Source organism: Anguilla rostrata, chromosome 1 (genome assembly GCF_018555375.3).
Source record: "Anguilla rostrata isolate EN2019 chromosome 1, ASM1855537v3, whole genome shotgun sequence".
In the NCBI taxonomy this organism is placed as follows: Eukaryota; Metazoa; Chordata; class Actinopteri; order Anguilliformes; family Anguillidae; genus Anguilla; species Anguilla rostrata.
The window spans coordinates 63,166,436-63,190,461 of record NC_057933.1 but is presented as its reverse complement, the minus strand read 5'-3'; the positions used below and the strand labels follow the sequence as shown (position 1 = coordinate 63,190,461).

The 24,026-nt window shown below is 42.3% G+C and overlaps 1 protein-coding gene across 1 annotated transcript; it reads right to left on the bottom strand.

Annotated features, from left to right (window-relative positions):
• Positions 1-301: 301 nt before the first annotated feature.
• jazf1b (JAZF zinc finger 1b) lies at positions 302-23,803 on the bottom strand. Its single transcript, XM_064348547.1, has 5 exons — positions 23,560-23,803; positions 9,212-9,284; positions 6,598-6,794; positions 3,803-3,972; positions 302-2,545 (listed from the first exon to the last, which is right to left on the bottom strand). The coding sequence occupies exons 1-5, from the start codon at positions 23,672-23,674 to the stop codon at positions 2,369-2,371; spliced, it is 732 nt and encodes a 243-aa protein (XP_064204617.1). The 5' UTR covers positions 23,675-23,803; the 3' UTR covers positions 302-2,368.
• Between the last annotated feature and the right edge of the window lie 223 nt (positions 23,804-24,026).

The window sequence follows — 24,026 nt, the reverse complement described above, 5'->3', positions numbered from 1 at the left end:
AAACAGGTAAAAGTGTTGCATACAGGGTCTTGCTGTGTTCAGACACCAGTGGATCATGGCAAGACATTGGTATTTAATACAGCGAATTTGATTTATCCATGGATCTTAACTGACTAACCCATACTCTTATTGGTAACTTGGAATGCTTTGGAGGATCTAGTGTAACTTGAGAACCATACAGCACTGTTACATTACAGCATGTAGTCTTCTCTGTCTCTTAGCACTGTAAAATAAAAAGGTTCACCCTCTACAATACACTCCTGTATGTCATTTAAGCATTAAATTAAAACATCACAAACACTCAGCAGAAGCATTTTTAATCTTTAAAATGTAATCAGATTTACATTTATGAAGCAGCTTTTTTTAAAGCAAGTTTGACATAGTAAATCACCTTCAGTTCCAAAACATAACCTCAGTTTGCCTTCATACACATTGGGAACGTGGTTTTCCACAGACATACGAAAATATAATTTAAAGCACTTACACAGACACATGACGATACATTCACTATACACAATATATCAAAATAGTCCCCTCCATACCTGCTGTATAATACTGTCACAATGTTAAGCTAAATATAAACTGTAACTCCATTACAATATTCAAATCCATGCAGTGTTGGCATGACTGAGTGCTCCGGACTGCTCTGCACAGAAATGAAGTCTAAATGCTATCGACAGCTGTTCCTACATGCCCAAGATGGGTCAAAAACGTAGAAACAGACTGTCTCTGGAATGCCTGAACAATACTTTTGTTTCATCTTTGTGCCTATTTTCAATACACTGTAACAATAATTTCCATCTCTTTTGTGGGTGTGGTTTACAATGTGGGTGTGGTCAAGGCAGGTAAGCCACATCCATAAAAAAACATGTACCTTAAGAACACACAGGTGCTGCTGTGATGACAGCAGGCTCCAGATGGAGGTTGTGCTGATGGTAACACAGTGTGGGTGGAGCTTTCTCCATAATACATACCAGCACTGCAAGAAATGTTTACAATACTATCGATAATAATCATACTAGATAATTCACCATGAAGCTACACAGGCATAATATACTGGAATGCTGCTGTCTACAATACAAGGCAATCGGAGATCATACAGACTCACAACGGACGAGAAAAAACACAAGGCGTGGCGAAAAAATTTCCCTTGATAACTAGTACCTCTACAGTAACGATCGGTTTCACTGACTTTTCTCCACGACCGCAGACATGCAGTCCTGCCGGTCTGGAGACATTGGCGATGAGGAACATCCAAACTCTATTGGCAACTGGTTACTACAAAGTGCTTAAATACTTCACCCAGGTGATGAAGGAAACCATTCCATTGCCTCAGGATGGGGTCTGGAGACAGACATGAAAAGTAACTCCAGTCAAAGTCCAAAGGTAACCGTGGAACAGCTCAGGCTAAATACTGTGGGAATATCTGGGCAGGATTACAGTTCTGAAACGCTGGCGAATGTTGACCTGAGATCTTTTGTTTGGCGTTAACGTAACTAAGTCATCTTCTGGGTCTGAAGAGAAAAAACCGAACTCGATAATATCAAAGCAATCTTTTAACCTTAACTCTCTTAAACATAGTCTTAAAAGTAAAATACAGTAAAAAATAAAACTTGGAAATAAAGAATAACTTTTTTGATTATGAAAGTGTATATATACATATATATCTACGTTTTTTTATATATCAGGTAATATTCCATATTATATTACAAACATTCAGTTTTTTTCCTTTTTTGTTAAACTTGAAGTTTAACTCCATTGATGCACTGCATTGGAATTGGAGTCTTGGCAGAGAAGGATTTTCTCACTAGAGAGATCTAACCACCAGCAACGGGAGAGCAAGGCTTCATCAACTGGATATTTGTGTATGATCATGTCAGTGACTTTCTGATTTCAACCGGTAGAGTTTGATTGGTTCCTGCGAGTCCAAATCAGACGACATATAGACTCACTTGACGATCATTACACAACCTTCCATGAGCTCCCATCCAGCACACTCCCATTTTGTCCTTCCTCACGCCCTGCCCCACTTATACACCCTGACCAAACATGGACGAGGAGAGAACCATCACTCTACTGCCTAAACCGTCCAAAGGTCAGCCTTTTCCTTTTTCTAATTTTTTTTTTGTTTTACACAATTAGCACCATATATCAAAAGTAACGAAAAATAAGTACGATAGGTATGAATGTGCAAACGTACAAAAACCGTGAACTCTACAAAGATACATCATTCCAAAATACAGGAGAGAGAAAAAAAAATAAAGTAATTAAAGCATGCAATCAAAGTATAGTGTAGTGTAGCGTAAAAGGGGTGGAGTCTTCCTCACTAGAGAAAGGGGAGGAGGGTCGCTTGGCACTGTGACCGGCACTACTGCTGCATCTTGCGGATGATGTCAGCGGACACCGGCGGGTGGAAGTTGATGGTGTGGTGGCGGAGGCCCTGAGATGTCTTGTAACTCTTGCCACAGCGGCACTTGAAGGGCTTGCGCACGCGGATCTGGGTTCGGTGGCCATTCTTGGCGTGGTACTTGATACCATTCACATTCTGTGAGGGAATAATAGCGTCAGTGGCCTGGTCTGGCTGTGCAGATATAATAACAGTGAAAGAAATAACAATGACACATGAAATATATAAATGAGAAATACTGATGAATTGTTATCAGTATTGTCATCATCATCACCTATGACTTACACATTTATGTAACTGGATTATTTACAACAGTACAAGGTACTGTGGCCAAGTACCTTGCTCAAGGGCACCTCGCCCCATCTTGTTACTTCCTCGTCACACAACTTTCCTAACTCATATGCGATACTAACACCATCTATTTTCAGCCACAATTTGTGCAGTTCTTTACCATGCACACTCCAGATGTGAGTGGAAAATTCTATAAAAAACATGAGAAGCTTTTTGAAGTGGATTGGATACACTCATTTACAATGTCAAGCCAATACGCAACAACTTGCTAAATCGTATTTTCAACATGAAGGACATCTCTTAAATTCTCCATGAAGGGACTTCTGGGCTGTCGGCAGTCAGTACATAAATTCCACTTTCATCACCGAGTTTATGGGGAACTTTATCCCCCTTATATTACACATTGCTGAAAATATATACTGTATCCGTGCTGTATACAGTGAAGGAATAGCAGCTGAGTTAAAGAGAGGCAATCAGGAAAATGTGCATTCATTGTATACATATTGTAAAACATGTATTGTGCTTTTCATTTAAGTGACTCACTGTCAGTCCTGCCCATGCTGAACATGGCTTAGAACAATGAGGACCACAATGGAAATAGGTCATCATGACTTTGTGCCTAGTTTCCTCGATACTTTTGCTGTGTATATGGTTGTTGCCTAAGGGCTACCAACACTATGTATATATTTTTTAAAAGTCCAATAATATGAATCAGTCAATCTATATGACTCGTCTCCCTCCCCTGCCATGAATCGGGGCAGATGATATTCATGAATGCCCACGATGGTAAAGAGGACATGCCCTTCCAGAACTGGACTTGCACCTGAACGGACGGTTGCAAGTTTGAAACCTGGGTGGCAGAGTGCTGTTCTGCCCTTGTCAGTAATATTGACCCTTTATAGTGTCAGTAAATTTCTGGATTAATAATCATGCAAGCTGCCCTATATAAGAGTGTGCTAATGTGCTAATTACACACACTGTACTGTGTTGCACTGTGCTGTACTGTGTTGCACTGTGCTGTACTGTGTTGCACTGTGTGAGAGTGCTAATCACACACACTGTGCAATAACGCAGAGTGAGAGTGGGTGGGAGAGCCCGGCGCACCTTGTATCTCTTTTTGCAGCCTGGGACAGGGCAGGCGAAGGGCTTCTCGTCGCCCCCGTTCATGCACATGGAGCTGAGGATGGCCTCGGAGCTAATGGCACTTTCGGTGGTCCAGGATTCGTCACTGTCCGACTCCTCGTAGTCCACCTCCTCCTCGTCATACTCGCTGCCTGGGAGGGAGCACAGGGGGAACGTCACCACGGCAGGTCACCAAGGGAACGGCGGTGGGCCAACGTCCCCAGCCGAAAGGCTGCAGGATTCTGAGGTGGCGTTTGAAGCCATCCGATCTCTGCAGCTATCCCAAACTGAACGTTGTATGGAATTAAGATATAACTGATCCAGATTTGGTGTGAGGTCTGTTGTTGTTTGTTCTTACGTGGATACGACAACAAGTGAAATATTAGGTATTAAGACAGTAATATATAAATTAGTAACGAAAAATGTGGGTAATATATGCGAGCACAATATGTAGAAAACATAATATAAGCAACAACAATTTTACTAGCTTGCTAACTAGCAAAATATGTTTATTATCTTTATAGTACATGTATATTATTTTTTGCGTTATTTTATTGTTTCCTAGCTAGCTAGGTTATAAACTTAATATATCACGGCCTGCTAAGAGCCTGCATCTAGGATGTTTATCTGGGAGTGAGGTGGCTACTGGCTAGCCAAGACAATTTCTCACTTCCGACCACCTAAGTATAAAGCTGCCTAGGAAGGCCAGTGTCCTTCCATTCGAGACACAGCCACAGAGGGGCAGGGACAGATTGACTCTGAGGGTGAAGGAGAGACCTTCACTGGAAATGAGACAGAGAACAGACCGCGACGCAGACGAGAATGGGCAGGAGAACGGCAGGAGCTGGGAATAAAAGTACAGAGAGTTGGAAATGCATTCTCGGGGGAAATGAACCGCGTTTCCCTCCCAGCAGAAATAGTCCATTAACTGTCAAGAATTTATTAGAGAGCACATCCACTTTGAGGGTTATCATTCCTCACTTCCTCGCTGTTTAGGTTTAAGGGAAGGTGGATCCATAAAGCTGCCCCTGAGAGGCTGTTAATATAGAGGTCTAGGGGTCACGCTAGGTGATGTCATAAGGTAAGAGTGCCGCGGGACGCCTCTGGCAGACGGATAAGGGGGTTGTGTCAGTGATGGATGAAGAATATGGATTTTAGCGTATGAACTTAGGATGTAGGATGCCTAACATCAATCTGAGAATTGCTCTGAGAAGCTGAGGAGACTGAAGCCGTTCATTTATCAGGGGACGTCAATCCCCTATTCCTATGGAAACCACCCCCACCCCCACCCCCAGCCCAACCAGCTGCACCCTCCCACTTCCCCCAATTCCCTCCTTGCGCCCCGACCCCCCTTAATACAGGGAATTTTCCATCGTAGATGGTGCGTGTGCGTGTGTGTGTTTGTGTGTGTGCGTATGGTGGAGAAGGGGGGCGGGGTGCTAATTGTGCCCTGGCGGATGTTGAAAGTCCCTTTCCACAGCATTTGAACAGCAGTAACACTGGGACCGAAAACATTTGGACCTAAAAATTCAACATCTGCTTTGTGCTTAAAACACCTAGTACACACAGATTCTTGGGTAATTACCTTTCCTGAGAACATGAAGGGCCCTGCTCTATTCACACACACAAAGTGCTGCTGGATTAGCAACACAGAGTCCGGCAACCAGACAGACTGGCCTGAGGAGTGACTCAGTGACTGTTCCAACATTCGGGGGCCGCCTTGTCTCTATGGAAATGGAGCCCTCAGTAGAGGAAGAAAATTAGGAATATTTGGGAAAGAATTTGAGTGTGGGAAAGAATCTAGTTCAGTCAACAGGTCTTAAGGTTAACATACTGCTTTGGTGTAGATCCAGCAATGCATAAAGATACAATTCAAAAATGGACCAATATATAAAACCACAAAAATATGAAGTACACTAATTAGGGGAGCAAGAGAAAAACATTTCACGGAAAGGAAAACATGGGAATGTTTTAATCAGACATTGGCTCCAGTAGCGTTGACTGCCACGGGGCACTGTGGTTGGAGGCAACGAAGGACAGACATGGAGTTTTCTATTTGCAGGGTTGAACAAACAGCTTTCCTGAACATGGTACATGTACAATGAGTGTGAGAAAAGGAGGCTCTTTCTGAGGTCTTTCTCAGGCATGTCTGTGAGAACTGAGCCCTTGCCTCTGAAACAATGGATCTCTTCATGAGATTGTCCTAAACATTTATCTCCCTTAACTCCGCTTAGCAATGCCCCTGTAGTGCGCTCTCTCTCCAGCCCGGACACACACACAAGCACCAACAGACATTCTCCGTTTCACCTGTCTCCCTCCCACAAAGGATTAGCTGCTGATGTCATCACTGAATTCTAAGGCTAACCCCATTTTCCATTTAAATATGAAATAATGTACTGCATCAGGCAGACAAGGTAAGCCTAAAGGCCAGATAATAAGCGCTGTAAAAAAATAACATGCCTACATACAGTAACTCCTGTAAATGGGAGGTCTGTTCACAGGCAGTTCACATACAAAATGTATCCACATATTAAGGCAGTGATTCCTTGACTTTTTCAAAAACTAACATTTAAATTAAAAACTACTGAACCAAGAAATGGACAATTTCCTATAACATACCATGTTCACAGAGATAGTGGTGTCATTACCACTCACATGATGTGATGTTAGCAGTCAAGTATTTGTATATTGGGTGCAGCTCATATGCTATTTGTCTCTTGCGCAGCTTGGGTTAGGTACCTCGTGCTAACGCGCGCATGCACACGGGCTAGGCTCACCTGTAGGGGTACTGCTACGGAAGGAGGAGGAGGGCGTGATGGGCGGAGTGACGGGCGGGGTCAGGCTGCCACTGCTGTGCCGGGGGGGCGTGGACACGCTGTTGCGGGACACGCTGCCCGTCAGGGACAGGGACAGCTTGGGCTGGATCTTCTTCTTCAGGGTCTCCTGCTCGCGCCGCGCGGCGTCGGTCATAAACCTGGAGAGAGACGACGCGCGTTCAGCGACGCGCGTTCAGCGACACGCGTTCAGCGACACGCGTGTGCAAGAGCCGACACACACGGCTCCAAAACCGTTTCACCATTAATACATCTATCATTTTCACCACCTGAATGAATTTCCACCCTGAAATGAACTATCAGCCAAAAAAGGTACATTTTAATTTTTCAAAACCTATAAGCTGGAAGGGTGTTCTTCAACTGGACATCTGAACCAAGCTGCAGGGGTAAAATCTGCACTGCTCCTATAAAACAGACTCAAAGTCCTATGTCTCAGAGACTGGCAGAGAAACAGAGAAATGAAATGCTCTGTAACGGGAGGTCTTAATGGCAGAACAGCAACACACATTGAATGCTTTGGATATGCTCAGGCTAATGTGCATAAATATCTATGTGTAGCACAGCAAAGCGGTAGCTATGAATTGGCAACCTGTTTTTACTGTGCATTTTAGGATAAGTCTATTTCAATGTGCTCAAAAAGATATCTTCCTAGGCTCTCTGCAGAAACTTGACACTATGAAATATGTCTGCATAATGAAAAGATTTACCATTTCAGTAATAATATAAGATTTAAATCAGCAGTTACTCTACATTTTTTTTTAAACGTTCAAGTATTATCATTTAGATTAAACTTTATGTTTCATTGTAAAACAGTCTAAGTAAACGCACCTCGTAAAAACAAAATGTTAATGCAGACATTGTTCATAAAAAAGTGGAATCAACAAATTAAATTCAAACCACATGAAGGCCTGTGTGTAAAATCCCCCTGACGCCAACAGTCTTAAAACCAATATTCAGACACGATACTAAAGCGAAGCTCATTTCTCAAGGGTTGAAATTGAAATTATATCATGATGCTCTCATGTAGAATTGTGTACCACGTGCTCCTTGCAGCCTAATCACTGAATGCTGGTGTAATTAGCTTCATTCAGTTCTGCTGCTGGTTTTCATTTTCCGAACAGAATCAAGGGGAACACATGTGCATGTGCTGGAGCCCACATGCACATGTACACATAAAGGCCAAAACAGCAGCACATGCCGATAGGGTCAGCGGGTTTACTTTAGCTGCAGTCGTACTGCTACAGAGAAGGAGGGATTAGGGTTATTCATTTAGGCCCTGCATGGGGCAACAGCTTGAGCCAAACAGCTGCAGATCTCCATATGAACAAAGCTGCAGATTACAGCTCCATGTCAGCAAGGCAGACAACACTAACGGACAGAACACTGTTTTCCTGTTAGCGAAACAGGCATCGCCACTGAACAGCGCTTCCTGTCCCCATCACCAGGGCACATGGTGCTAATGGAGTACACTGTGCATTCCAGAAAGGCAGACGCTTGGAGGAAGTACGTTTCCACGGTAACAAGAAAGGCAGCAGTCACACATCCAACAGTGCCTCACTTCTGCCATTTTGGCTCTGGCTATTTAATATGGGCATGTGCATTCAGAGGTATTCTTGACGCTCCTATATCCATTCCAGCAGATGTCTGATCATGTATACCGCACGGACAGGAGTACATCAAGCTAACGCCATTGTCTGACCGACGATCCCGCACAACAAGAACGGATAAAAACACACGATCATACAAACGGAATGGAGAGACAGCGCTCTGTGAGCCACAAACAAACACACACTGCCGACCACAGGAAAGCGTCACCCAGCCTGATCGACCAGATGCCACTCTGAAGCCTGGTGGGTGTGCATGCGGTTGTGTATGTAAGCAGTGTGTATGTGTGTGTTCCATCTGTAACTCAAAAGTTACTCAAGAACACAGTTCATAAGCACAACATTTGAGGAGGGTTTAAGGTGTGGTCGACACTGCCTCCAGTACACTAAAAAATCTGATCCCTTAACGTTTTTCACAGTGTTTATAATCTATTATGTAGCAAGTATTATGGTACTACAAATGCTACATACAGTAAGGCTCACATCAAGTAAAGCATAAAGTGAACTATTGCTATGATAATGATTGTATCACTTATGCACATAAATATATTACTCTCAGAGAAGGTTTCTGTGGCTGCAGAACTCTGTACTTCCATATGAGATGCAGACATTTTGGAAAAGATGACATACAACCATAATGACAGGAACAGACAGAACGCTGTTCTTTTTATCTCTGTTCTTTTTAAATGTGGTATGAACAGCAGCACAAAGAGCAGCCCGAGCACACATCAGTGAGAGCAGAGGAAGCCGAATTCATCGCGGATGACAAATAGTTATTGGCCGTCATGTCTTAACAAGCACCTTCAGCGATCCTTCAAAGGTGTTCCCATTGAGCAGAAGTTATTCATTAATCATCCCGTATGATTATTATTATTCAGCAAAGGAAAGATTAAAGGTTGTATTCTCTGCCCTTACTTGGCACATTCTCCGCGGGGAGGGACACGCCTACTCACCGGTTGATGTAGCTGAGGGCCACATAGGTGGGCTGCTGCAGTTCCTGTTTTTCTAACACCCGAGGGTCTGTGTCTAAAAAGGAAGGGGGGAAAAAAAAACTCATCAAGACGCCCTTTTTCACAGTGCAGTCAACATCATGTGGTGGATACACTTTCTCATATTCAATGGGGCTACACAGCTTCTCGCCAAGTTTCCCACAATGCCTTCATGGACATAGCTGCGCTACACGTGTACACACACAGCACCCCAAGTCTAATATCTCGTTGCCCGGGCTGACGCAGTCCGTTGGTCTGACGCTCGCCTGCTCTGTACCGTGTAATGAGCCAGCGATGCCTGAGGGATCAGAGAGGACAGTGTTCAGTGGGAGATGCCCCATTCCTGTACTGCATACTTTATCATCCACAGTTCTACAAGGATGCCCCCTCAACCTTAAATGAATAAGAAATAAAACAACATCTTTTCATTAGCCACTGATTCCTTCTCAGGTTCGTCATGGCTGGGGTGGGGGGGGGGGGTTCAGCTAGTGGAGGAGGTATTGTGGGAGTGTGTCATTCTCGAGAACAGGATATTACTCATATTGTGCACGCACACATGCACACACACACACACGCACACGCACGCATGCACATATCAACACATACACACATGCATGGACACACAACCACATACACACACAAATTTGGTTAATCCATTTAAATAACAGTCTAAATACAGAATCACTAAGTGGAAAGAGTGAATGTTGAAAAGTCCCATTTTTTGTCCAGTTATTGCCTGCTTCAACAGTCCTTATTTCACCCATACAGAACTGAAATAGACACATCAACATTTCCTCAGCTTTGTCCAGACACACTGTTGGCTTTGTAACACTGCATACAGGCAGCTTCCACCCTGAGGTGAACCAGCAAAAAACTTCAAAAGACCTGCCCACTGACAAGCCTGTGTGAGCAGAGCAACAGACTTCAGCACATCTGAATGACTAGAGTAGTGTGGGAATACTGCCCCCATGTGGCCATTCAGAAGTTTATGAAAAGTACTGGGATCTCATTTGAGAACTAAAAAACAACCTTAGCATTATCATATCTTGTGCCTAGACAGAATGGAAAGGAATACGTATTGTTTTGTTTGAGCGATTCAATATTTGCAACATAACCATTTCTAACCTTTGGCCTCACTGAGCTAAAATCACCATTTTTGTCGCACTAGAGCATCCCCTAACCAAAGCAGATTTCATGCAGAGCCCAACAGCAGTAGAGGCCCTTTACAGACCTGAATACAGTGCCAGGTCAACACAAGTGAAGCTGTTAACTGACATCCTACAGTGTTCAAAAAGAAAAAAGTCAACAAAAATGCACATCGATAAAGATACACAAAATTCACAGCTACATAGGATGTCACCCAGGTCACCTCAAAACCAAAGGAGTCTTTTATTTTGTGATGATCAAGTGGTTGATATTTAGCATAAAATCATCTTTCCTACAAACTTGGCTTCCACAGAAAAACACTACTGTTCTCTACGGCGTTCCGCGTAGCCTATCTTTACCCAGAACCCACCCTGAATAAGAGCAGGGATCCTAATTAAAAAACAGCAGTATGTTCTGGGAAATGAAATCCCAGGCTGGGTGGGCCTGACATTGTCAGCTCTGCCTGCGTGGCTGGAGCAGGCATTGTTAAGGCGGGTTGTTCGAGGCGAAGCGTGGGGGCGCGGGGGCGAGGGGGGGCGAGGGAGCCGGCGTCACAAAGCGCCGCGCTCCGCGTCATCGGCGGTTTGCTCTCGGCGCGTAATGAAGGCCTGCGCGCATAATGGCTCGCAGATGCCGTTCCCAGGGCGCAGCAGAAATAATTAAACTGGGCACAGAGCTGCAGCCTGCGCTGCCATCTCGCCCTTAATGAGGCCACGCTGCGGCCGGCTCGGCCCCTCCGCTTCATGCCTGCTCTGTGAGTAAACAAATCTCTCTGCGCAGTTTAACTTGAACCATATTAGTTTATATTAAAACCACACACTGCTAAAAGTGTGGATTCGCAATTTCTCCCTGGCTGACTGGGCACTATAAATTAAGACTTTAACACCTTATATTTAGGAAAGAATGCAGACTGTTGCCTCTGGGCCTTTACAACACCAGGGAAACCGACGAAAAACACGGACCCACACAAACACACAAATTTGAGGACTTCAAAAACCCAACTTGACATGCAGCTAGAGTCAGACATTCCGGAGTCAATTCTTCTAAATGGAATTTGGATTGGTGCATTGTGAAGCTTCACTGAACACACATAATGCAACGTTACTTAAAAGTACTGTGTCAGTCACGAGAACTCAGGGGGCGGTCCCCAGTACTGCCAAAGTGTTTCATTAGTATCTGGTTCAGTTCTTGGAAAAAAAGGCCACCCCCTAAATAACCACACACACATGCACCACATGCGCACGCATGCAGAAATACACGCATGAACATACACGTGCACAAACGCATTTCTACAGTGAGATGTGTTTACAAAACTATTCTTAAAACTCCCGGAGGTCGGGAGGAGAAACGGCTATATTGCGCGGCGGTGGGGCAGGTGACCCCAGCCAGGAGGAAACGGCAGAGGAAGTCCTGGCTACACAAATCGCTAACGAGGCGACGAGAGCAGGGCCGGGGTGGGGCTGAGCAGGGCGAGCCTCTGTCTGCTCAGTGAGGTATTGATCAGTCTCACCCAACACTCAGTAAATCAGAGGCGCAGGCTGGAAGGGCAGACTCGGGCGGTGCCTGCTTCCTGACGGGCCACCAGAGGAGAGGGCTGGGGGGGGAGGGGGGCGCTGGGCTCAGGTTAATGACTGCACGTCTGCCACTGGGACAGACCCGCTCTCTCGCTCATACAGGTGGTCCACCACGGTGGTCCTTCATTTGTCTTTTATGGCATTTTATTCGCTAAATGGTCTGATGCTGAGATCGAGATACTTCCTCTACAGATGGACTGAGTGAGAGAGAGAGAGAGAGAGAGAGAGACAGAGAGGAGATGGAGAGGTATGAGCAGGATGGGGAAAGCCCAATTATCTTTAAAGTTTTCCAATTTTGCTGGTGCCTACAGCACACACATTTCTTTTGTTTCATAAACCAGCAAGATCAGTCCTGAAATTTTACAATTGTGAATTAAACTGATAATGTCAGTCCTAAGTCATCCCTATGTACAGTGCATACTTAGCCAAAATTCTTAAGTAGCTGCCTAACAGTTTAACCGATATATTCTCCTAGGACCAGGCAATTCATTTTTGTCCCCTTTGGAGGACATGAGTCTCTGGTTTTAATCTCAAGAACCACATATTATATTTTGCTGAAAGCTACGCTACAAGGGACATTCACTAAAAATAAAATAAGTAATATTTTTCAAAGTACTTTCACAGCAACATGTTTTTGTTATCCAAGAATCTTGCATTATGTCAAAAAAAATTTGAATACTTCAAACTTTATTCTGCCAGGGCTCAGGAGGATATAAAACTGTAACTCAGCCAGAGGCCCTAGGTTAGATTAATCTGGCAGGAAAATAAATTATAATTATTAAGCGTGAAGCTATTGCTTCTGCTTTAGGCATTGCTGTATGTTTAAAATATCATGCCAAGTGATTATATACGCTGATAATATATGTATCTGACATGCAGCAGTGAAGATAATAAATGCATCAGTGCGAAATATCAATGTAGTGTGAGAGTCTTCTTAAATTCTTACCAATACAGAGCAATAACACCCTCATCCCTTACACAGAGCTCAAGTTTTATTACCCAAAACGGCATGGATGTATAACCTCTGGCTATCAGTTGCTGACAGAGACACCAGTTAATGATAAAGAAGATGATTACAACGTTTTAAAATTTTATGATCCAACGGCTCAAAGCCACCATGTATTAAACACACAGAACAAGCTGTAGGCCGATTCTGATATTTTTATCAATCTGAAGACAATGCAGAAATTTTTATGACTTGGCACAGCGCACATAAAATTTAAGTTACAGTCGCACAACGCCTTTTCAAAGGTACTGATGTAATGTGCGCATATCCCAACGCTGCATAGCTCAAGATTCGAAATCTGGTCCAAGTGCAAACAGAGTGACCCATCCTACTGGCCTATAATAGATCAAGAAAAGTCATGGATTAAACCTGTAAAACTACATTTTACGGGCTAGCTGATTTTATATGACAGCTGTTAATGATGATATGGAAGCACAGCACAGTGTTCATAGAGATCTAAAGACACATTCAGGCTGCTATCTTACACTGTATAAACATCAAAAAATTTTCCTGGCAGCTTACCTGGGTGAACCTATCATCCTGCATGGTGTGGACTGAAGTGTTGTCAGACCTGGTCGATTCACAGTAATGAAACAATCCCATTCACTTTAACAGCCACTCAACAGCAATGTAACACAGTCAAACTGCTGCCTTCCTCAGAGCAGTGTGATGCAATGCGACTCCTGGAGACATAACTACTGTTAGCATCCCTCCTGTCTTACTGAAGCAAACGCAACAAGACAAATGACTCATTATCACTTTATTTGAACTGCATGTCATAAGGCCCACATAACGCTGTCACAAGAATGGAATAGCACAATAATAACCAACAATGTGATAGCTTATTGTAGCTTATGATCAATATCGTAACACTGAATGGCGTAGTACCATAATAACCAACAACGTGGTAGCGAGTTATAGCTTATGACCAATATCATAACACTGAAAGCTGGTCTCAGGACAGCATGGGGACCTCACATGGGGGTGCCCTGGATAAACTGCTCTGAAGGTACTTCTGTGAGCAGCTGCGAGCTGACACAGCTTCCGCAACCTAATCAGCCTAACTGCCACACCCCCCCCACCACCACCACCACCACACAGCTCCCAGGCACAGTCACCTGGACCCCCCCCACCACCACCACCACCACCACACAAGCTCCCAGGCACAGTCACCTGGATCCCCTCCCCCCCCCAGTGGCCAGCACCCTGGTGACATGTTTATGGTGCAGAATAACAGCAGGGCACATTGTGGGCTTGTGTGTGGCAGGCCAGGCTTCAAACCCTGATTTGTACTTATCAAAGCTCTCACTGTGCCACCCAAAGGCCCCTGCTTGCGCCGGAAGAATAGCCACTCAAGTAAAGTTTCACACAGAATAATGATTTAGAAATGTGAGATAACTTTCATTCGGCACATATTTTTCCACACGCAGGTATTCGCCATGTACTTTTCCTGGGCCTTCCAGACAGCCACCTTTAGGTACATCATGTATGTACAGCTCACTGACCACAGTTCTTCTGCTTAATTACTTTCTAAATAGGTTTTCTATAACATAATTGTCATAGGTGACAATATTAGGGTTATTTCCCCCCAAATTAAAGCTTAATTTGAGCGCTAATGTCTGGTACAAGCACATTGTGGCTAGGTAATGGTCTTTAGGTAGCAGCCTCTAAATCACCAGGCCACAGTCTGTCTGATATTAAATATCAACACCTGCCTCTTTTGCTCTCCATACAGCAGGGTTTATAAATCCAGTCCTATTCTACATGAATCAGTGTTTGTGACAGGGGTGTTTGAGTGATAGCTGAGGGGGGGGGGGGGGGGGCAGAGCTGTAATTAGGTCCACCAGGTGCAGGGATTGGGACGTGAATAACTGCTTCCCAATTTTATTATTTCCGTTCGGATTTGGGGGTGCATTCCAGGCCTCTCAAACGAGCCTCCTGAGTACAGCTGCTTCAGGCAGACTGGGGCAATTGTGAGAAAAAGGCCATCATTAGAACGAGAGTATCGCTGGCACAGAGACATCATTAGGACAAGACCATTGTTGGGACGGATCCGTCATTACAGCACAACTCAGCCATTAGAACCCAGCCACTTGTAGATCAGACGTGAGAACGTCCTTATTGAGGAGAACACAGCCATCTTTAAGCATGGACCCTTCTTATGACAGCAGTCATTATTAGGACAAAACGACTGTTAGGAAAAAAACCAGTGGTCTATCCTTTGGTGAGAGTATTCACACAGACACAGTACAAATATGATTAATGGGATAGAGCAGGACTGTAGATGACCCAGATAATGTGTTTTGTTAATAGCCATTATAACAGGATTACATACTTAAAATTAACCTGCTACATGTTGCCATAACATCTCTAACTCACATCAGCAAAAACTGATTTCAGTTACCACAACTTTCAGATCAAAGCAGACAGACACATTGAGAAAGGAACGTTACCAAAATAGCTTCAATACCAGATACAGCTGTAGAAATGGGTTACAATATGTGTCTCTATGGATGAGGGTAAAGAGGCCAAATAATCTATTATAATAATTTAGTTCATGGTTGACTGAATCTACGTGGATAATATTTTTGCCAATACATGGGCCAATTTTATATTAAGAAGTCCAAAAACTTACACAAAAAAAGAATTCCAAAATAACTCCAAATATCTCACTAACAATATTAATATCATTCAATTTCACTAGGTAGAGTGTTATGTTTTACACTTATGATGATGTAGCCTATCAGATGAAGGAGTTCCATTTCCCAATACATGTTTCAAATTAGCAGATATATCATTAAACCAACTACTGGCAGTGTCTAAACTGTACCTCTCATGGGCCTTTGGAGAGTTTTAATAAATGAGGCCTCTCAAACAGTACAGCAGTGACCCCTGCTGTCTACTGGCATGAAAAGCAGGCTGGAAAGCCACCAGACACAGCCCAGGCTTGTTTTCCAGGCCCCTAATTAAAGAAAGGAGAGTGCATTTAAGCAGCAGGCCACCAGATGAGTGGAAGAAAAGCCAAATCAAGCACCCCTCTCTGTAATTAGGGCTCAGAGCGCTTGGCGGGCGTGCCAGGTTTCACACTTCGGCGGGCGGAAACAGGGCCGCGAGTGCAGGCGGGGGCTGGGGATTTTTCCATTCTGGGCACACTAATTGCCTCATTATTCCTCAATAAGTCATTTAGGCCATTTCTCCTTCAGCTCACACCTCGGAAACATGCAAGCAAAAGAATCAAGAGGGCAAAGAAAATGGACCTGCACAACCAAATCACTAAAACTCCAGATAACACTCGAGAGACAGGATTCTATGACACAGATAGGCAAAATCAACTCTGGATGTGAGTTAAATGAAGGACGATTCCAAATGTGTGCACTAAGCCAACATACACAGCAACAGAAAAAAACCATAAAAAAACTGTTACAACATTATGTAAGCTATCATGTGCAAAAAGAATGTGGACGAACCTGACAAAAAATTACATAAGTATTTTTAGTTTGATAGCACTTGTGGTTTTCACAAGCTGTGGCCCTGTAAATTTGAATGCACAGAATTAATTTCCAATTTTACCAATAAAATGTGTTTGCCAGACCCCTTAGGTAACTATTCCCCAAATATCATTATCCATGTTGGCCTTTTGTCCTTATTGCACATTATGTCTCTATGGCAGTGGGACATTCCTCTAATATGGACATGAGGTAAAAAAATATTTTCAATATTCACTCTCATTGTGGTCACTGTGCGAGACTTTTCCAGCCCTAATTTGACCTTCACTTCAGTTATTGTCTGACAGTTTTCCTGTTAAACCACAGTGAAAACATTCTGAGTAATAAAGCATTTAACAAAGTTACAGAACAGCTAGAATTACAATAAGCCTGACCTAATCTGAAAAAGAATTCTAATAAGAACAGATAACAGAGCAAAATGCTGCACCCAACAATTATCTTGAACAGCAACAACCTTAAATACTAATGACAATGCAGAGCCTAGTCATTACAGCAACATTACCTCAAATCATAATATTTACATGCTTCCAAACAATGATCCATATGAGCAGAAATGTTCTCTTTCTAATAAGCCCACATTTTGAAATATTTTCCCCACGCATTCAGTTTTCATGAACTCATTAACTTAAACTTTTTAATTTGCTTGATTATTAATTGCAATGTGATATTATCATGAAATTCGATTTTCAAGATATTTTATTATAGACTTAAGAATATTTTCTGTTTGATCTAATGGGAGAAAATAGCTTTACACATTTCAAAATACGTATTTTTTTTAATTGATTTTCGGACATCCCTGTGCTTTGCGTCATTTTGACTCACACAGATGAACATTTAGTGGAAGGTCAGTAGCCGTTAGCCTAGTTCCATAAACACTACAATACACTGTGTACATAGATCAAACAGCAGCTTTATTCTCAGAGGACTTTTTTCTGTAGCAGTTCGGCATGATATTGAGAAAGCATGATACTGGACATTGTGAACTTGCTCCATCACCCGTGCACCCACACATACAGCAATCACTTTCTGAAGAGACAAGGGAGTGGTTTTGAATTCCGCAGAAAACTGCGCCACTTCCAAAGAGAAAAAGGCCACTTCAAATTCTGTAGCGCTGACCTGCCCTCTGCTGGACCTAAAATGTTATTGCAGCAGATTTCACCAAACTCGGACCAAAGCCAACGGGAAAAAGTTTCTCTGACTTTGCATGCTATGATAGTCTAAAATCAAGAAAATGTGTGCCAGTTTCCCTTAATTGGAACTTTCAAAATATTTCTGACAATGATCCCTTTACTTTCACTCTAGGTCTTGCACAGTAAGCCTCATCAGTTTTCTCCGAAACCTATTGCATTTTCAGAATGGACAAGTTCTTAATAATGTTTCATTATAATTATTTTATTTATTGAAGTATGACCAGTGAAATGGATATTTCATTGATACGGCAGGTTCAGAAAATAATTATTCCAGTCAATTTTATACAATTTTCACACCATTAGCAAATTTAAAATGGAGTAGGTTTGTTTTCTGTCCATCTCAGAAAAACATATATTTCCCCCATTCCTTCCCCTGTCTGATAACTGTATAAATCTTTTCTTTCAAAAGCTGCGGGGTATGTCAGAATGACAGCATTTTTTCCAAGTTTTCTTAAATCTCAGCTGTACAATAACTATGATAAGCTTGTTTGAGACCAAATAGCTGGAGGGGGGCCCAGCGCGAGAGACATACAGTGAGGACAGGTAAGAACTTGAAATCACAGCGCACTAGTAGAGACAAAAAAAACTTACCACATACCATGACATACCACCGTGACACATTTACATAACAGCATAGATGTTCACCTAAGCTGTGGGCCTCAGCCCTGCTTTATGTTGCTCTAAAACTACAGCTGCCAGGACAGCAGTGTGAAATAGTGGCTAGGCTAGCAGCGTAGTCAAAGTGGCAACATAGAGGAGCAATAGTCAAAACAATAGAGCAATGGTCCCAAACATAAAAGTGTGGTAGAGCATAGCATACAGATCAATGAGAAGAGTGGTGTGGGCAGGACTGGAGAGAAGTGGTCAAGGACTTGTGCAGGCAGCAGCAATGAGAAGAGGTCAGAACAAAAGCATGGAGTAGTAGTGAGTGCTGCTCTGATTTTAATCAATTCCCAGTCCATTCATTGCATGCTACAAAACCTGAACAACATGCCAAAGAAGCAGAGGGTGGAATACTTCCATCAATGCACATCATTCTCTTCAAGTGTGTGACAGCCCATGTCCATTATTAAGAATTCATTAGAACACTTGAAGGTTAATTCAGTATTGTATTAAGGGAATAATGGACATTTTGAGTCCTGGGTTGAGACACAGTGAGGTTCTTCATGCACTTTAGATGCTATTGTGGTAAGTATGCGTACACTAAGAATTCTGAAATGTATGGGGCAGTACAGAAGAAAGAATCAGTCTGACCCTCCGAGTTATTGGCCCTCACTGAACAAATTCTGTGTATCACTTTCAAAAGGCAATGTATATTGATAGCAGTATCTATTATAATGAATATTTCAGTACAAAAATAGGGCTCTGGTATCCCAGGAGAGGCGGCTCTGGGGCTGTACTATATAGGCTAACCTACCTGGTGATGTAAATGAACTGTGACTTTTCATGAGTAATCAACTTCATGCCCTCTCTTCAAAACACTATTTTCTTTTTATGACAAGATCCTCTTCTCTTTATAATGACATACCAATGTATCTCCAAAAAACCCAAAGTGTCTTATAATGACTAAATAGTACGTGGAAAATATTTTTTCACTGGCAGCAATGTCTGTCATAGTTATTACCTCCTTTCAGACTTAAGTCATGAGTTTTGTCAAATGATCAGTTTTGTAAAAAACGGCTTTATGAAGGAGAGTCACTCTGATAGTTTCCCGTTTTATTGAACAAAGCTGAAACACACAGAAGTTTAAAGGCATAATGATCCAATAAAGGAGACTAAACTGTTATGTATTTAAATGACTATATTGATTGCTGGTCGTGGAAATCAGCTTTAAGCATGTGCTTATGATGACACGTTTATGTGTCAGAGACCTACTAATGCATCATAAAATTAATGTTGGTGAACACAAAAATGTCCGAGGGACCTATAAACCGCAGATGGTCTTAAGACTACCACCTTGGGAGATTATTTTATACATAGAGCACTTAACAGTGTATAGGCCTAACAGAAGGAGTTTACACCTCAACGTTGATATTAACACAATGACCCCTGTCTCTATTACCATTTGTTAAAGTCGCCAAACTTTAACGTTTAAAGACAGGGAAAAACAAGCACCATGCCAAACAACCAAGTCAGGCAACCTTGGGAAGTCCAAAAAAGTGAAATATTCCAGAACATGGTGGAAGGATTGCACCAAGCTGAATGCAGAACACATATGGCACATATAACATGAATGATGAAGCCATGCACACACAATACCTGAAGTAAGACTTAACTCACTTTCTCAAGGAGCTATGTGACCGCTTTTCCATGAATACTTCAGTGAATGAATAGTTCATCTGAAATTATCAAGCATTCACATGCCAACAGGTAATGATTACAAATCTGTTGACTGTTCATTAAGAAATGAATCCGAATTTGACAGATACATATTAATTTGTGTTAATAATATTGTTGACTGAGTATGGAATGCAGCTATCCAGCTAGGACCCTTAAATTATGTTTGGTGAACTTATTTTACCGTTATTTTTTTCCATCCTAAAAACCAAGTATCAAAAATGCAATGTAATTTGCATAAATCAGAATGCTTGTGCAGAAAGTCCAAATTACTAAAAAATGTTCATTCTTTGGCAGGGGTACTGTGTACACACAAAAAAACTATGTTGAAAGTATAGTCATCACCAGCAAAATAAGGTAGGGCATCACGCAAGTCTCCAACTGTCACAACAAAGTTCATAGTTGATGTACAATGAGAAGAGTTGGCTATTTTCTGAAAGAAAACTACATTCCTTGACATAAATGACATCAGAAAAGGCCGTTGCAAATTGTTACACAAGTAAACTTACATTCAAACAAAAAAGATTTGTTGATGGTTCACTGACATTTGGCAAGGTGCAGTTATCTTACTGATTTAGTAAACTCAGTGTTAGGCAATGCTTTTGGTACTGGCATATCACTTCCTGTTTGTTCCACATAAACTGTGTTCAAATTTATTCCAGATGAAAAGTTAACCGTAACTTTCTCCTGCTGTTACAGACCACAGGAGACTGAGAGCAATATGAAAAGCTATGATTTAATGTCCGAATAAGGGAAACAGTGACTTGAAATTCAATTTGGCTATGTATAAGGGAAAATGTACTGATGTTTCATTTGAATAACTTTATCTGTTTATGATTTTTTTTTTTTTTAATAAATAAAAACGTTCAAATGTCCAATCATATTTGCTAGCCCAGCCTGCAGTCAAAACGTCCCCTGTCAGTTCTGAAAAGTGGAAACAATCTGTTTAGTCAGCTTTGTTCCTCTCCACTACGCGCACCACCAGGCGAGCTGTGCAGCCACTGCACTCGAGGTCTGCAGCTGTGGCAGAACTGGCACAGGGAGACAACACCTGATTGGCCGATAGACTTTCTACCCCGGACAGCCAATTATGCCTAACTCTGTGCTTATCTATTTTCTGTCTTATGTAACACATGCCAACTGACATATAGCCTACCTGTGATGTCCTGCATGCTAAAGTGAGGATCAATGGTTGAAGCTCTGTGTCAAGAAAACATGGTTTCAATATATTTTAAAAAGTTATGATCACACAAAAATGTCATCTCTCCAAAAAAATACCTTTAGGAACAACAAAAAATTGCTTCTTTGTGATATCTTACATTTTAATTCAAAGTTGTTGAATTAAGAAACAGTGACTTTATATTCAGTTGGATGATAACTATCAATATGTGTTGAAATACTACAATGGAAAAATGACACAATAATTCTATTTCTAACATATCAGCCTTCCATAACATGGTTTGATACAAATTATAGGCTATATGCATTTTACAAACATAAAAGTTATTTTTGCTTTATTGTGCATATTTTTGGAAAGCAGTATTCTGCATTAACTTGATCTGCAGATACTCAAAATTGACAGTGCGCAAGTCTCACTCAATGAGCGATGGCACACTTACACTCTGAGTGACCAATGGCAGATCACTGAACAAAGCTCTGGTGTTCCAGTTAAGTCTTCAAGGTCAGATGTGTTGTACAGTTTTGGTCAATGTAAAAACAATATGAATGTCAGCATAGTAATATGTGCTGACTTGCACTTGATCATCCTCCCTGCAAATGAGGGACATAAATGAGTGGAACTCAGAATTTTTTTCCTGGTTTTGAGATGGGTGGAGATTTTGGGGGAGGGTACACATATTGACCTGTTCTTCACCCCCTTGGAATGACAGTCTAATTTACACCCCACTGGTCTCAAGGGACAGACTGCGTCTAATCCCATACTATAGCTCATGAATATTTAACACTTCTGTGTGTCACTCACAGAACAGTCACTCCCGCCAGACCAAACTCTGTCCTGTTGACCCACACGATAGAACACAGCATAGCACACAACAGCAAAACATGGCACAAACATGCAGCAAAAATGCAGCAGCATCAGAACAACACCAGAGCAGAACAAGGCAACAGAAACCAAAGAAAGACATGGGAAAGTGAACAGCACATCATTGTAAACCCAGGCACATTCACACAACCAAATCAAAATATTGGTACATTAGGTCAACATGTTTTCAAAAATTTTCATCTGACATATGGCATATTTTGGCACTATATAGTGAGTATCACAGAGCTTTGAGAACAAGGTAGTGCCAGCAGCATGTGTATATCAAAAGGTACACAATCTGAAAGGAAGTCAGGCTGGTCAAATGACCCATTATTAACAAATTATAGCAATTTCATAATGAAATCCCATGCCTAGGCTTGAATTCAAGCTTTCAACCCAGCGCTGAACTGGTACAGTTTCAGAGTAACCAACCCGGATCCAGACAAATCAAAGTCAAAGATTCCGTGAAAGTGCCTTACGATCGTAAGCAGGACTTTATGCATAGGCTATTTATTCTCCGTTTTGTATTACATTGCGTCAAAAAGTGAAAATGTGTGGACAGCTATTCCGTTAACACATTTAAGCCAGTGTTTAAAATAATCTCTAACGTTACATGCTAACATTTGATGAACATTTCTCTTAGTAAATTATAACGACACCACAAAAGGAGTATACCAGCGAAGCATTCTGTAATGTTAGCTGGCTAGCTGACGGTGTAGTCTACTGTGCACACCGTTAGTTTCCGGAAGAATGCACAACTGTAGTTAACCATATCAGTTTCCCAAGCAGCTGTAACGTTACGTGCACTAACGTTACATAATAAAACATACTTTACGTAGTTTATATTCCCAATGCCACGTCAATACAATAAAATTACAACTATAAATTGAGTTTGAACATCCAGATCCGTTACTTAAGCTAGCTAGCTATACGGCTACCTGGCTAACGTTCTTAATGTTTTTGCAACTTAATTGCAGTTGCAGTTTCAACTTTCCGTGCAGTCACAATGTGTAATGTAGCTAACAAAAAAGAAATGCATTATGTGCGCTTATTACACACAAATATAAAACGGAGACAAAACAAAATACCAAATATTCATGTTTATTAGGCGTGTGCGTTGTGTCAACTCCCTCCCTAGCAGCAGCCGGGCCTAGCAAGCTAGCTAGAAAGACTGCATATGATAATCGTTCGGGCGAGCAGTGCAACACATCGACGCACTTCTCTGCCTAAGCATAATGTGCATTGCGCTAGTGGTGCTTCCACACCCACCCTGTGCCTTTGTTGTGTATAGGAAGTTAGAATTCGTCTTTAACGTTATACTTCTCCGTGATAATACATTGCCAGCTTGGGCTAGTATCTCATCAATACCACACCTAGCAACAGCGCTGTCAGAACGCAGGAAGCGAATGGCTACCGCGGCTCGATCGCGAGCACTGAGCCGGCCATTGCTAGTCGACGAGACGAGTTGCAGCCAAGCTGCACGAAATGCATTTGTGAGTCGCCGGCGCTTACCGATATGGTTATCCTCGATGTGCACGATGAGTTCGGCCAAGGATTCGAAATGAAGTCCACAGCCCCCGAACCTGCAGGTGTTGGAGAAGAAGGAGGCAGCGGCGATGCCTGTCATGGTTATAGCAACATTGAATAGGGTAGACTGCGGGCAGGAAGGATCTCTCACAGACACCGGCGGCCTGGCAGCGGCAGCAGCAGCTGGAACAGCGGCGCGAGGGGAAACGGTGCATCTGCAGACGGGGGAGGGACCACCACATGAGCACGACTGACGTCATGCTTACCTGTTGCAAAGTCCCTGAACCACTGGTTTTCTATCTCTTATGACCATGGACTCACAGTCTTTGTAAAATATTCGGCAGTTAAGGTTCACTTTCCTTTTCTTGTGTATATACATTTTAATTTGCCATATGCAAAATCAACGACATTACAGTAGTTACTTATGAAATTGAGCTGCTTGTTTTGCATTT